Source organism: Carassius gibelio, chromosome B17 (assembly GCF_023724105.1).
Source record: "Carassius gibelio isolate Cgi1373 ecotype wild population from Czech Republic chromosome B17, carGib1.2-hapl.c, whole genome shotgun sequence".
In the NCBI taxonomy this organism is placed as follows: domain Eukaryota; kingdom Metazoa; phylum Chordata; class Actinopteri; order Cypriniformes; family Cyprinidae; genus Carassius; species Carassius gibelio.
Window position 1 is genome coordinate 14,285,925 of NC_068412.1, and position 16,810 is coordinate 14,302,734.

General features: G+C 37.0%; 1 protein-coding gene across 4 annotated transcripts in view; it reads right to left on the reverse strand.

The window, feature by feature from the left end:
- nhsl1a (NHS-like 1a) overlaps positions 1-16,810 on the reverse strand; it is a 43,700-nt gene that overhangs the window by 24,328 nt on the left and 2,562 nt on the right. Inside the window, exon 1 of one of the 4 annotated variants that reach the window (XM_052580816.1) lies at positions 7,879-8,365. The exons of 2 other annotated variants lie outside the window; for them this stretch is intronic. In XM_052580816.1, coding sequence (XP_052436776.1) covers positions 7,879-8,077 — 199 coding nt within the window. In that variant the 5' untranslated portion in view covers positions 8,078-8,365. Of the gene's footprint in view, positions 1-5,770; positions 6,067-7,878; positions 8,366-16,810 lie in introns of those variants that run through there. One more of the 4 variants, XM_052580818.1, reaches the window with a different exon arrangement.

The window sequence follows — 16,810 nt, forward strand, 5'->3', positions numbered from 1 at the left end:
TCACCTGGGAAAAGGTGAAAATAACACTGAACTAAAGGTGGTACAATTATCATTTTTACCTAAATGCTTACAAAAAGGTAAAAAAAAAATACCATGGCTGAGCAGATGAGAAGAGTTTAACAGTAATCTCTATTAAAACTACAAAAAATGTTTAAAAAGGGACAGTGTCCAAGACAATATTTAACACAAAGCATCTGCACATGTCTTTTGTCTTTTTTTTTTTTTATTTTTTTATTGTTAGTCTATATTTTAACCATTCTGTTGAACATTTTATTTAAATTTTTTTATAAACTGCATAAAATCAAGTCGAACTGTTTGATGGAGGTTGGTATAAAAAGTATCAATGTATTAATTTGATAATAAAAAAAAGAATTACATATAAAAGCTTTTAGTAAATCGCTATTAATCGCTACTTTTTAATAAATAGCTACTAAATAAACAAATACAGATCAACACTTTACTGAGCCATTAAAGCAAAAAGTGTTCAACTGGGTCTAACATATCTTCTTAAACCATCTTGGGTCACTTACACAGCTGTTTGATGTCTATAAGAAGAGTAGAAACTAAGAATTAGAGAGGGAGAGAAAGACGATATGACCAACAGATAGCAGGACAGAAAGAGTATTGTACTCTGTTAAACCAGCGAATGTAACTGTCTAATTCCAGATATTGTGTTGAGCCTCAGGATGGGTGGCAGAAATCTGGGGCTGGAAAGAGAGCCCTCACTCAAATCGATTGACAACACACTCCTAAATTGTATTTCAGCACTTTATGTGTACATAGACAAGCTGGATATAACATAATCGTCCATTTCATCGTGATCAGATCTGATTAAACTCCATCCGGGGTCTAATCCAAACCCTTGAGCCCAATTCTTTGGATGACCGCCAATGGCAGGAACTGGACCAGATGAGAATTCCAGCAACCAGAAGCTGTCCTGCCAAGAGCTTAAACTTACATACAGCCACCCTGGCCCAAAGAGAGCTTTTCACAGAAATACTATCAGATCCACATAAATCTAAGCTTATCATTTAATTAACATGCTTGGCTGCAAGTACTGAATGCATGTCAGTTCTGTGCTCTGCGTTGACCTAAATGAGCCACTTTGAGGGTTTATCGTGGTGCAGACAATTCAGTTTTCGAAGGCTCCTTCCCAGAAACATCTTTTGTTGCAAGCAGTAAAGTATGTGTTCGTGTGGTCATTGCTCACTAGTCTGCAAAGCATCTGGATCCACTTAATTGAATGAGCAGTAATGCATTTGTGGAGATGCACTGCAGATTTGTTAAGCTAAGAGATACAGAGGTTTCGCAAATGTAGCACTTTTTGAGATACGAGAGAAGAAATACGAAATGGCATGTTTATTCGTTATGAATAAGAGCGAGAGAATGTGAAAACACCTAACCAAATTAGACACCTAATAGAATCCCACTTGCTTCCAAATTTCTTTTGCCTCCTACAGAAGAAAGTACATTTAGATTAGTTCCTTCAACGAATCACACAAACCAGCGGCTCTGAATAGAGATTGTGCGCCCCCACTAGGTGCAAGTCTGCACCGCCCGAGTTCCTGCTTGCTTGGGCGCACAAAATACAAGGTCGGACGGTTTCAACAAAAGTTGCTATGGAGTCCCTGTAAGTGGGCCAGAAACACCTGCTGGAGCAGACAGTATGCTCAACTCTGCGTGCACAGCTCTATTGTTGTGTCCATTTGGATCGTATCCTTTGTCATTCTCGACTCGGTGGACGTGACCTTGATCAGACGGAGCTGTTGTGTGGGAAGTTGGCTGTCATTTAATATCCTGTATACTAGAGGTGCATGAATGTTGGAGTAGATCTGCATATGGATTTTACCTTTAGCTGACGTTATTTTTGGTTGTTTTTAGGTTGTGTAACCAAGAACCGATCTTAAATCAATGTTGCATTGGTGTCAGATACAGAATACCAAAATACAACAGCATCAACCTGACGTTATATTGATATATAAATCATTTAATAGAATTAAATAACCTTTAAATAGTACACCTCAAAATGAATAACCATATTTAAACTGTAAATAATAAAATTTTGATGCCTGAATTCACATTTAGGCTACAGTAGCATTTAAAAGCAATTCATTCTATTTTTTATTGTCTTAGTTTTCATTTATTTAGCCAAATGCTACAAAAATTTAATATTGACCATAACAAAATATGATCGGCTTATCCTATACGCCAGAATTAATAAACTGGAGCATCCCTAATCTCAAATCAGGCTTTACACAAACTTGTGGAGTTCATTTCAGCTGAAAAGCTGCTGTCATTACAGCAAAAGGAAGACGTGCACAAATGTACATGTTTCAGATTCCACTTCACTTGTATATATATATATATATATAGAGCTGTCTACTGTATACATCCATGTCCAATATGGATTATTGGAATGCCAATTTAAAGCTGTTTATGACCTTCCCTCGGTATTCCAGTATTTGGACCACCAGTGTTCCCAGCTAGACTGCTACAGTATATATATTTGGTGAACTTTCAATGTTGTAACTACACAGTAATGCTAGTGCACCACACAATCCTTTTAAGCAATAGATAACTTGATTACAAAAGACATTTGTACAGTGCAAACATGCAGCCCATAAAACAAATTGTACAGATGCACTGCATCACACACTCCTACGAAGAAGCATCCTGGAGGAGGAAACCATTTTCAACTTTAGGGGATGCTTTTGGACTGCATTTCCAAATCCTCCCATCTGTCAATCTCTCAATGTTTTGTCCCCCATTCCTTCCACAGTGTTTTAAAGAATGCAGTAACATCCGGAGACTTTGAATCAACAATAAAATCACTAACTCCCTCGAACGCTACCATCTTGGAATCGTCCCCTATGGCATTTCTGAAATGAATAATGACCCCTCTTTGCCTATTATCTCAACCCTGAAAATATGTGCAGGCCAAACTCGATGGTCTCCACCAATGTTCCAGGGATCAGAATTCCACTTATGTGGAAGGGAGGCTCGGCTCTGCACACGCCTAGCGACTGAGACCCTCATGTGGAGCTGACATATCTGGAATGGCCATCATTCTTCAGGCTCCAGGCCAACGCTGGCTAATGTTCATGATTCATAACTGTCACAGGAACCGTGAATGCCTTGTGTGAAATGGGAAAAAGTGCATAATGAGACATTCATGCTTGCATGAGATTCTAACCCAGGTGTTTTAACAATTAAGCCTTTGGAAAAATGATCATCCTCACAGCTGAGACACCCATAAGAGACTCCCATCTCCTGCATCTTCAGTCCAAAGCAAGCAAGAACAAGGCAAAGTCCTCCTACTTGAACAGCTATGATGGGATGATTGGTCCTATGGGTTGGATCGCAAAAAAAGCCAGACAATAACTGGATTACATCCAATTAGCTGCTCTGGCTCTTCTGGAAAACAGCAAAATAGAGAGCGAGGAGGCAGGTACCTTTATCTAGGTCAAGGAAGCTTCATTTATTAAAAAAAAAAAAAATCTTACACAGAAGAGCACTTTGAGGCTTTTAAAGTGAATTACAGTCCACGAAATACCAGTCCCTGCCTCCCACGAGAGACGTCTTCACTTTTCATTTAAGTCACAGAAGGACGCTGATTTGATTCAAGACCTGAGGAGCAGCTGACTAACAGAATGCCCTTTTAGCTGCTCATTAGGGAGCCGCTAAACCGTCTCTCCATCATGTGACACTTTTAGAGAAGCCTGTGGGTTGTGGGTCACCGCATACATTTGCACCCGATGATTACACCTCTGACAACAGGAGTCAGTCCATAAAGCAAACTTTACTTTATGAGAGCAGATGCACTCACTTGGAGGCTGGTGTGCAGTGTGTTGGTGTACAATTAGCTGAAAAAGGAAAATCCACAAGGGTTTTTGAGGGAAGAGGAGGAGTGCTGCTGGTGTTGATATGAGTGATATGAATGCACTTATTATGGAGCTTGACTTTAAAACACGAGCCTGTCTCAACCTGCAGAGAGCCCTCAGCTACAGGCTGACTGAATCCAAGGTCATGGTGCTGCTGCAAAGCACAGATTTTTGTAAACAATACTGTTCACAGAACAGTGAAGTATGCTTTAGGCCAGTTTAATGGATCTGAGCCATTACATATCTATTTCAATCTATCAAGTGCAGAAAATAATGAAAGAACATGCACTATTCAACCCAAATAGCCAGCAAATAGAATAGTTTTAATAAAATAGAAGTATTTTTCTGAAGTTTAGTATAGGAGATTGGGGCTATTTGTCACAGTTCACAGTTAAAAGAGAGTTCATTTAATGCACACTTTCTGTTTTGTGACAACATGCCCCATTAGCAATGTAGGAGTTGTCACAAACTTGCCATTATTTCTAATATAGACTTTTTTTTTTATCATAAAAAGCTATGAATAATGGAACAAACTAAATTTAGAGGAACAATAAAAATATTACATTTGAAAAACAAAACAAAACTAACAATTGTTTTGATAAACATATAAAAAATGAAATAAAATTATAATGTGTGAAATGTGACGCATAAAGAAAAATGACACCACTTAGAACCGTTTTGTGTTCCCTTAACTTAAAAGGGTAAACATGCCAAAACTGTTGAAAGAGTAACCATTTAGGCTATTTTTATTTTACCCTACTATCAAAACACTAAAGAAAAAAGTCAGGAAAGATAACTTTGAAGACTTTCACTTTGAAAATCATTGGCACTAACCAGTCATAACAAAAAGCACTAAATACCAATGTGACTTTTCATAACATGACCTTCAGGTCACTGGTGAGTAAAAGAGGTGACCAGCGTCAAAAAAATCAGGTCACCATACTGAGCAGATTATTTATGCTTGACATGAAAAATACACTGGATAACAAAAAGTCACAAAACAACAGACAAGTAAAAAGAAAAAAGAGAAAAAAAGAGGTGAACGAGAGCAGATCATCCACTCAAAAGAAACACACACTTGGACAAACACACACAACATTGCAAAACAAAAAATTACTATATTCATGTATCATTCGTGTAAAACAAAATGTGCTTTTTTTAAAAGAATATCCTTTCTATTATTTTTTCATATGATAAACATAAAGGAGAATGGGACTGTCAAGATCCAAACGGACAAAAACACCATAAAAACACTTCTATGATACTTCTGAAGCTTCATTATAACCACACAGAAAAGAGCAACCTGCACATTCTTCAACATGTCTTATTCACATGCAGGTTTGTAATGCCAAGAATGAATAAATGATGATTCATTTCAATGTCTGACTGAACTATCCCTTTAAACTAAATGCAAATTTAATTCCATACACTATTTAAAGAGCAGATGAGGAACACAAAATGCCCGCACGGACCCGAAACCAGAAAGAATGACAAAGCTGCAACACTTGCAATACAAACTTGTGTTTGTAAAGAGAAATATGCCACGGAATCACGGCTCGCTGGAGTTCACATAAAAGACAGATCAGATAAAAGTTTCCTCCTTCCTTATAAACAACCTCGCTCTCATCACCTCAAAACTCTGGCACGGTAACCGTAACTTTTCTGACAGATTCCCACTCGGAGCCGCACTTCCTAGCAAGAAAACAAAGGATCCGGAGGAGAGAGCAGCGCTTTGAAACAGAGCAGGACATTAAACTAACAGCTGAGCTCGATCCCCTCCCTTTGTTTTCCATCAGGGAATTCTTGCCCTCTGAAACTGCAATGACTTACGTATGTCTCCTAGCTGTTCTTTGTCTTTCTTCTTCCAGTCCTGAAGGTCTGACACTTACCTCTGAGACAGAACATGTCTCTCCTGTCTCTTCCACTGCGTGCTGGTATTCGCGGGGAAGTGTGTCAAGAGTTTTGCAGCGCACTGTCCTCACACAGCCCCCGTCCCTCCAGAGCACAAACACTCACACAGGTTCATAGACACTATCTGTAACCCCCTCCCTCGCTTTCACCCACGTATACACACACACACACGGTGGCAACCTGCCAGCTCATGCGCCCTGGGAAAGTGTTATCCCAGCCCATAGTCCAGCCGTTCCATAGGACTGACACTGCAGGACAAAGGACAGAGAGGTGGAGAGATTGTGTGAGAGAGAGAGAGAGAGAGAGAGAGAGAGAGAGAGAGAGACCCCCTCCTTCTCTCTCTCTCTCTCTCTCTCTTCATCCCCATCTGCAGCACTGCAGAGCATTGATTGTTCTTAACTTTGCTGTCAGCAGTTCAGCCGTCGCTGGCTTTTGACACACACAAAGTTAAATATAGCTAAATCCCCTCGACTCAATTGTTTGTTACAGGAATAAAAGGTCATTGTCCTAGGCTGTCATCGACCGCTAATGCTCAGTCTAATAGCCAAAACACACAAAACATGCTTTGTGCGCTGCATTTTAAACATGTCATGTGTAGATAGTTAATCTAACAACATCTGAATGCAAATACAGTATACATGAAACCCTTTTCAACTCTACTAGAACGTCATTTCTGTCAATGTAATAGTTTTGTCAATGCCAGTGCTGTTTTACTTTAACTGAAAACACTGGTGTTGACTGTGGAGTGAGAATAAATAGGATGTCTTCTTAACTAATTAAATCAAACTGTTAAACTTGGACTCCTTACAAGAAAATCCCGGACTATCACAAGGTAAATCAAATCACGTTGCTGGGAACCTAGTTTTAAATACTGTATTTTTACTAAACCTGTGTGATAGACTTAATAAACACAGTTAAGTGAGACTATACAGGCATTTTATTAAAATAGGGTGAATCTGTTAATCAGCCAATTCAAAAATGTCCAGGTCATCTCGAAAATTAAAAGAAAAATAAGAAATTATACGTGGTATAAGGAAAATTATTTTCATGACAATCAAGCATATTTTAACCCAAATTTTCATTGCCATAATGCCACATAAACAATCCTTTTTTTTTTCTTTTTTTTTGCCAAATTAGATTTTTTTTTTTTTCTGATAACATTGTGCAGGAAAGTCTCAGTCCTATGTCAGGTTTTTTTTTCTCTCAAAGCAAAACATTTGTTTTATTTTTATTTACTAATTTTTATTTTAGTGTAACATACTGGCTACATGTTCTTAAAGTTCACCCATTAATAGACCAGGTTTATATTTCAAAAAAGCGCTGGTCTTTGAACTTTCTATTCAAATAACCATATATAAAATGTAGGTAACACTTTAGTATAGGGTCCAATTCACACTGATAACTAGCTGCTTATTAGCATGTCTATTATTAACATATTGGCTGTTTATTAGTGCTTATAAAGTACATATAATGCATGACATCCATAATCCTACCCAATTCCCTAAACTTAACAACTACCTTATAAACTATAAGTAAGCATCAAATAAGTAATTAATTGAGGCAAAATTTATAGTTAATGGTTAGTTAATAGTGTGAATTGGACCCTAAAATAAAGTGTGACCACATGTATCATGGATTCCACAAAATATTGAGCAGCACAGCAGTTTTCAACATTAATAATTATAAGAAAGGTTTCTTAAGCACTAAATCAGCATGATTTCTGAAGGATCATGTGATGCTGAGGACTGGAGTAATGGCTGATGAAAATTCAGCTTTGCCATCACAAGAATAAATTACTTTTTCAAATATATTAACACAGAGAACAGTTATTTTAATGTGTAATAATATTTGGTAATATTTGTTTTTTGTTTGATCAAATACATGCAGTCAGTAAGAGCATTTCCTTCAAAAAATATCTCACTGAACTTTTGAACACTAGCATAGTAACTGTTGCATGTGCAATGACAATGCCAAACCCATACTCTGTCGGTCACCCTGACACCTTCCAGTCCTGATGAAACCCTCGACAAAATGTTCTGTACAGGCGATAGCACAAACCGACAAACTCCACATGTCCTCTGCTTACCTCTGTGATGGAGAGGAGCATAAACCCACTCATCATAGTCATCGTCATTATCCAGCTGCTCTCTGTGGCAGGGTAGGAATCGTCCACGCTGCTCAGAAAGAGTGGAAAGACCCAGAGCACCAAGGGTTCGAGGTACAGGGTGACTCTTGCCTTCTGCCAACTCCCCTCTGTACCTCAGAAAACTCCTCTCTCCCCACATCTCCAAGAACCAGTGCCAACAAAAGCCTGACTTGAACCGAAGAGTCAGGCACGTCTCCAGATGCCCCACATTTACGCAAAACAGCAGCTTAAATCACTCAAACATGAAGGGATTTATAAACAAGGGCGGGCCCTTTCTAGAATATCCATGCTTCAAAATATGATGAAATTGTCCTCATTAGCTGCACTACAAGTAGTGCTGGTCTTCGGCATGCCTTTAAGCTCCAAAATACATTCTTCTTTGTTTGTCTAAGTGAGTTTGACTCCAAACAAGCAAAGTGCACTCTCAGGAAGTCCTAAGAAAAACTTTTGGACACAAAGTAGGGAACTTCCTCTGCTCCCCAGCTGTGACACGTCGGTGCGCTGGCGTGAGCAAGTGTGTGTGTGTACGTGAGCGTGCACATTCATGTGCTCCACCAGCTCGGCTGTGTCTGCTCCAGCACTGTTTCTGTATACTCTTTCTTTAGGTGGAGCAAAATAAACTCCATCTGTTATGAATAAGGCGATTTGAAGTGATATTAAACTGAACAGCTCCTGGCTAAACCTCAAGATTCTCACACTACTCCTGTCTGATCTTCATAAGGCAACACTTTAGCGTGGTCCACATGTACTCTATAAATAGATAAGGCGGATTAATCGCTTTAGAGCGTCTTATGGCTGAGCAGGGAAAGGCTCTTAGTCCTGACACATAATGTGTCTGTTATTTTAATGAATTTTGCATGATTATTCATCTATGATGAGTACAGACGGACAGTACAGAAACAAATACACAAAAACAGGTTAATGTGAATGTATCCAATACAAAAACACTGCAAAATCAGAGCAGATATGAAATGTTACTTGTTCATTGACTTTGATCAGCTGCAGTAATAGCATTGCTTTCCGAGAAAAAAAGGAATAAAAAAAACCCCACAATATTTAAAATCTCACATTTAGAGGTGGATATACATCTCTTTCTTAGTTTAAAGACTGTCCTTTGATATAAAGAATTATTTATGTGATTCATACATCAGCATTCATACATTTTCAGAGTTCCAGACTGTGACTAAAATGTTTGCTAATGCAATAAAAATGTCCAGTCATGAAAACATTGTGTAAGGTATCATCTCATAGGATTCCAATATTAAATTATATTATAAGATTGCTATATTTGTTTTCAACATGCAAAAACCACTGCAGCACGAATTGTGATGTCCCATTTTCAAACAAGTGACTCTTTTGAACGAGTTCTTTTTAACGAGTCAGTGAAAAAGATTCAAGGATTTGCTTATGAGTGACATTTATATCGCACAAATAGTATTTTTATCAATCAGCAAATTAAAGAAATTCTTCTGAATGAGTCCTTCTCCCTTGTGGTGTGTTTCTTGGGTTGTACGTTTTTACCATTTACCCATATCGGTGCCACCAAAGAATGTTTGATAATAGTGAGAACGTGTGCCAATTGGCACAATCCGCTTGCCCATAGTCAAATTTTTCCCAAAAGCTTTGAAATCTAGCAGCAATCCAAATCTTCCAGACTGTTTTACATGGCATTAATCTTGAAGCTACACACTCTGACCCTAAAATGCTCTGAGGATGGCACCAAAACAGTTCCAAAGTCTTATATGCCATGCATAGTTTTGTTCAACACAACTCCGCAGCAATGCATGTAAACTGACATTGACTTTAAAACATTATTTTAATTGACATGAAAAAATGTTAATTGTATTTGGGTCAAAGTCATTAAGATGTCCACATCAAAAGAAATTTACAAAAGTGATTTTATGTCCATTTAAGCACATTCAATTTAAGTAAAGTGCCTACTTTTCAAATAAGTTTTTGGAGAATAAAATGTCACAATTTGGTTCAAATAATGTTACATTGTAAGTCAGTGTAAAACAATATTTAAGTGAAAAATTAAAAAAACATGTTTATTCTGACATGCACATATTAAAATATATAAAATAATAAGGGAGCATGAGTAAAACATTCTTACTGACAAATGGGCAAAACCTAGTGGCAAATTTAAAAATGTCATATGTCATATGTCAAAAATCCTAAATTGATTTTTGTTGTAAATATGCCTGTCAAGATTGTTGCACTGAATGACATTTTAGTGAGTGTCTTCTGTAAATCAAGGAGAAATTTATGATATTTATAATAATTTTTGCTTAGAAAAACAAGAGCAAAATTGCAATTAAATTAAACAGACTTTTAAAAATGGGGGTGGGGGTGGCAAAAACAATTTAAAGCAGTATTACAATTTTTGTTTTTATGCTTAAACCCTTTTTCGTCTTTGACCCATTTACATTGTATTAAAAAAACGTTTTATGTGCTCTTGGCATGCTTAAAAGGATCATTAAAGTCTAGTTTCTGGGGCTGTCTAGTTAGTTAATATCTAGTTTCTGCTGCTTAAGGGTGTTACAGTAATAATAACTTGAAACAATAATACAGTCGATTACTTTTGACATTGTTAGGATATTTTATATCTGAACATAAATGTACACTATGTCCAACTGCAAATTAGCAAACATATTTCAGCCACAAGAGGGGGCTATGAACTCAAACATTCTCTTTCACTCTAAGATTTGCTTAAAAGGAAAACTTTTTGTAGTTGTAGCCAACTACTAAATTTGTTAATGTCAATCAAGACATCATTATTCCTTATATTCTGGGATGATATTCAAAACTAAAAACATCAGATAAGGCATGATAAATAAAGAAAGGGGGAGACAAACCATCAAGCCAGAGCTGTAACAGATACCTGATACAGAAGCTTGTCTGAAACGCTTAGCTACCTTCCTGTTTACACAAGATTTTCACTTCTGCACAGTGTTTTTCTGCCATTTTGCCATTTAAACAGCATCAATTATTTTAATTAATTTAAGAATTCATTTTATTTTGAGGTTATAGTTTGAGGTTATTCTCATGACAACTTTTCTTTTGGCAAGAAGGTTGCCATATAAACACATAAAAACAAAGTTCAGTTTGGTTCTGTATTTCAATGCATAAAGAAGCATTGAATAAAATGTAATGACGCTTATGGTTTTCAGTAACTACTGGAATCTCTACAAGGAGCATGTGCTCAGACTGCAAAGTTGAAATGAAATGGAAATGCAATCTATTCCAGACAGACCATAACTGCGGCTTTAATTATGAGTTGGTCGACTCCACCCAAATAAACCAATGAATTCAAATTTCTTCTTCTCCACACATATACTCATTCCAAAAATTAATGTTGGAGGTATTTTGAAAGGCACTTTCCCCCTCTAAAGCAGGACTAAACAACCCTAGGATCAGATGTTTTAAATTAGGACTCAATTGGAAAAAGGAAGCAGATTTCAAGTCCAGTCATATGACCTTTGCAAACTAATAAGTCACATCAAGGGCACTTGTTGAACCATTACCAATGACCTTAACTGACTAATTTTACCCTACATTTCCCCTTTTATCTGTTTTATTTCTCTAGGTTGCTTGTTTGTTTTTGCACAAAAATGCAATAAGCGATCTGAAAATCGCTTAGTTTTCTTCTCACCACTCCTTGTGGAAACAGACCAAACCCAGAGCAGTTTCTATTAATTATTATAAATAGATATATAGTCTTAAGACCTTTCACAATATTCCTTCTGCGTGTATTATTTATTGCATCCGGCTCGGAAATTCAGACACAGACATTAAGACATTAACTTGTAGAAAGGTGATTCTAGGTGATTCTGGCCTACTTGAAATACGTTAAATAATTAATTATATGGACTGAGCTGATTTGTTTCATGGATCTTGCAAAGAGGCTTGATGAAATTATAAACAAAGACCATCCCAATGAGAATTTAGCGTTATTCATAACTTGAGATGAATTTGAAGAGCTCTTTCATCTTCGCTTTCATTTGTAGAAGCCAAGCAAAAAACGACACCAGATATATCTCTGATCAAGAAGACGCTATATATTTTTCATACAACACGTCTACAAAAGGCTGAAGGCTTCATTTCAAGTTCAGGGAGACTTGTTCACAGATTTTCCCCTACAGGCTGCTGCCAGTTGTTATAAGGTTTCTTTCACTCTATAGCCAGACTTCACAAACAGGAAACATTCGCGAAACCAGAAGGAAATCCTAAAGTCTGTCACTGTCCTATATCTCATGATATCTTGAATGATCATATCTTTGTTATTCCAGTATCACAGCTGTCACCACAGACTTCAGTAAGGTCAACATCTGTATCAGCAACCATCTTGACCACAGCGTAGTATACTATAGTGCAATTTAGTAATCTTTTAAAGAAATAAACTTTTGACTGTGAGATATGAAATCACAATAAACACTGGTGGGAAGTGTGGAAACATATGAAATGGAGATTCTCAACCAAGTCAAACGCCAAAATATGAGTTCATGCAGTAAACAACCCTACAAATTTTGAGGAAGATCCTTTCAAAAATACTTTTGACCACCCATTGTGACGGTGCAAACACTGACTGTTAATAAGCAAAATACTGGCCTTCATATTATTACAGCACGGATCCAAAATTATAAAAAATGATCCGTGTTTTTCTACTTTGAGACAGATTTAATAAGACTAACATACATTGTCTAAGCCTGTGTGTGTGTTAATGGTATATGGGAGTATGGGTTGAAAACGATAACTCAAACTCGGTTAGACTGCACCGTGGCAGGGGGGCGATTCTTCGCTTCCAGACTTCCAGGTGTGAATCTGCTGGCTGACTGAGGGATTTAGGAATGTGCTGGATTTTTCCACCAAGGAAAATCATATTTCTCTTTCAGCCCGAATAAGCATCCCTCACTGACCTACTTCTCCACATTCCCGTGAGATCTTTTAATTAGTCTGAAGTGAAGGGCAAACTGAAGGGGAATCTACACAAAAGACACCCACATGCTGAAGAAAAACGATTCCCAGATACCATCATCTGGAATACAGGGAGTAGAATTCAGTCGTAAACAGATTAAAGCCTACAGTTATGCAAAACTTTTGGAATTCCCAAAACACAATAAGCAATTAGAGCTATTTTGTATAATTAACAACAAAACTCTGTTGGAAAAAAACCCCATCTTGAACTAGCCTAAGGTGATTTGCTGTTTTTAGCGTTTTAGAGGGAAACCAGCTTTGCTCACTTGCCCAGAATGTGAGACCTGCTTAAACCAGCTCAGACCACCAAACCAGCTTAGGCTACTTTAAGATGCCCTTTTCACCCAAGAATAAAATGAAAACCATTCCAATGCCATTTTTTATAACATTTTACAACTTACATTCCTTGCAAATGTTATTCTGAGCTAGTTAGGCAAAACAGTCTCGACAGAAAGTTGGACTGAGGCCAGAAACAGAAGGCAAATGATCTGGAACAGTAGAGACTGAGAGGCTTTTGCACTGGAAATGGGACTAAAGGCCAAGAGGACTTGAATCAAACTCAATGAAAACATCAGCCCCTGACCTCTGTGAGTCATGTTGGCCTGAACCCGAAGCAGTCCTTTACTCCAACTCTGCCATGACTAAATAAACTCAATAACAAAAGCGTTTCAATCTCAGAGACTCTACTCTCGGTGCCAAGCTGGATGTAAGTTCAGGGCCCCTTCGTCCAAGCACAAGACACCTATTGTTAAAACAGAGCTGCCACAGGGCAGAGAAGTCCCTTAATGACGCTGAATGCACAGTAAACTTTCCGCTTAAAAAGAAAAGGTATGTTGGATTATTCGATTCTGACATGGTATACTCAAACTTTTACATTAGAAAAAGTAAAACCACACTTCAGTCCCATTATTGCACTACTCTGTAACTCCTCCATATCTACCATTAATACTCCCCACTGCTCTAGTCCTTTGTTCTATGTAAGAAGTACCTGCCATTCTCCTTCCATTATTGTAATTCAATCAGACCTCCTCCTTTTGTTCTATCAAATTAGATTCTCTGAGAAAACCGATGAGTTGAAATCTTACCGTGGTCTGCTCACTAGAGCCTTTCATATCAAGCATGCTTTTTAGTCCAGCTCATGAATCCTGCTATTGAAAATCATCATGAGAGAGGCTTCATAATGCATAAAGAATAAAAATGTAAAACGGGCACACAAACCATCTCATAAAGAAAAATCGAAATTCTGTACAAGTGCTAATACATACAACAGCTTACATATTAGAGCTTTTACAAATTAGCCAGATTTCCTAATATGTAAAAAGAAGTTTTACCAAACAACTTTACGGCCAAAATAATGTATTTAATTAATTAAAATGGAAAAGTAGTAAATAGTGTGTAAATACAAAGCCCTCTGCCTCCATTTACATAACTCACTACACAGAATCATTTCCCAACAACAGCTTACATAAGGAAATACAAATAGTCCGGAGCGCCCATAAAAATCAGTCATGAAATAAAAACAAGCCCACCAAGTTCCACCAAGATGGACTTTACAGAAGTTCCAGTTGGAATCTATTGTCTGGCTGAGAGAGATATGTGATACAACTGTTTAAACAACAGGATGTCACAAGAGTGCAAAACTTTCCCATATGAGTGAAACAGCAGAGTGATCACGAGTTGTATTTCAGTCAGTGAGCATAAAAACACATTTAACAGAGCTCCATAAAATGTACAAGTACATGTAAGAGGTTTTTCTCTTTTTAGTAAAGTAAAAAGTACGGCAAATATCTAATCATTATTCATTTATCTCCATAGTAAAATTGTAATGATAAAGACCAAGTAACTTCATAATCAACATATGTGCGCAGCGAAATAGTTTGTAGGAACTCTACAATGCACCCATTATTGCCATTTAACTTAACTCCATTCACTAAAGACGTGTGCCTTGAACTTCACTAACTTGTAAATAAAATATTCAAAGAAAAACATTCTGATCCAATTATAGCCTATTGTTGGATAAACTTCCAGTATTTTGGTCAGGCCATTTTTGAAATAAGCATTCAACCTTCTGCAGGCCAGATTTCGAATCTTAGCTTGCAACAGTCCATATTTCCTTCAATATGGACTTCAGAGGATTTTAAACTGATACCAGATTTTCATGGATTTGAATAGATTAACACACCAAGGTTCCAGCTTTCAACTCTTAGGAACTCAAAGCTCTCTGCTCGTATTAAGTTATTGCCCAGTTGAGCAGAAGATAAAAAATACAACGTCAGTGTCCATTCCATTTGCAGATAAAGAGTTGGAGGAAAAAAGAAAAAGCACACAAACAATGGGAAAAAATTACATTTCCCTAATTATAATGAGGAAAATATATCCCGAAAAAGAGAGAGGGTGTGCATCCATCTGGCTGTGATAAAAACAAAAACAAAAGTTTCAATGAAAGCCTTCATAAGGGCTGGACCAACATCTGGTTTCGACATGCATTCCCCCTGCAGACGAACTCTGAGGTATGGGTTGGAGTTGCTCTCTGAGGGAAGGAGGGAGAGGTAGGAATAAAACAGCTGGACTGCATACAGTCACACAATGTCTGTATGGTTTATATATTTCAGACCCAACAGTAAATATACTACGCTTTATTGCTGCTATTGTCAAAACAAACAAAATATGGGGGGCTAATGTGCAGAAACAATCGTGTTTATGCAAAATGTTTAATTCCTTTGTGCATTATAACAAACCTTGACTGCATACAAATATATCAGGTATTGATTCATGTATTTATTCTGTGTGCATTTATTTATTAATAAAAATTAAACTACTTCTGCCTCCGAAACAGAAAACTTTTTAAAAAAAAATTTTTTTATGGACATCACCACCACGGACATTGCAGGCGATTCAAAATAATGGTCAATTTATATATATATATCCAAGATCCAACCAATTTCCCATACACAAAATCAAGTCTTAGCCTTCTTTGTTTTTCTCAATAAATATATGATTTGAAAAAATGTAAGCAAAATGGGATGCAAATATGTTGAATCGAATTTCCATCCTTTTTTAGTGTGCATAACAATAAGGTTTGCAAAGACTATAAATTAAAAACAAAATAAACTACACCAAGTAATGAATACAAAATATAAAAAATATATATATTTATAGTTTAAAAAAAAAATTCATGTACATCTGATACAAACCAATTAATAAATACTTCATAAAAAACTAATCTGGTAAAAAAAGTTTTGGGGAGTCCAACAAGTGTGTTTCAATAATTTATAGGAACTTTAAAGAGCCAGTAAGATGAAAATTCTAAGCTCCCTATCACTGTTTATAAGTCCTGTACATTAGGTTTAAATCCATCCAAGGTTTAAAAAACATTGTCATTTTGTCAAAATATCATTTTAAAATTACCTCAATTCTCAGAGATCCCCAAACGGTTCGCGCGAAGCTGTTCAACTTCAAAAGATTCAGTTTCCTTAAACCCCACCTTTCGGTAGCATACTGTGTTCTGATTGGTTAACTAACATAACCAGTTTGGATTGGTTGTTCCCCACACATCTCCACGGTAAACTATGCATTAGCATCTGTTTGGGGTGAATTATGTCTTATTCCTCTCATCGCGAAGCAAACAGTTAAATAAAAAACTTGAACAGTCTCGCTGCTTTTTCTTCTGTGTGTGTGTATTCAAGCCGCGCGCTTCAGTTTGAATCTGAATAGCATGTTCAGCGTGGGGGCGTGGTCACATATAACGAAGGGAGACATGAAAAACAGACATCGTGTTGTTTTCATATGGATTACTTTATCACAGAATATCTGTTCGGCAGCACTTGTTTAGTTTTAAACTAGACATGTCAAGCTTTCTATAGATATTTCTCTCATGTCTCTTCGTTGAGTATTCACG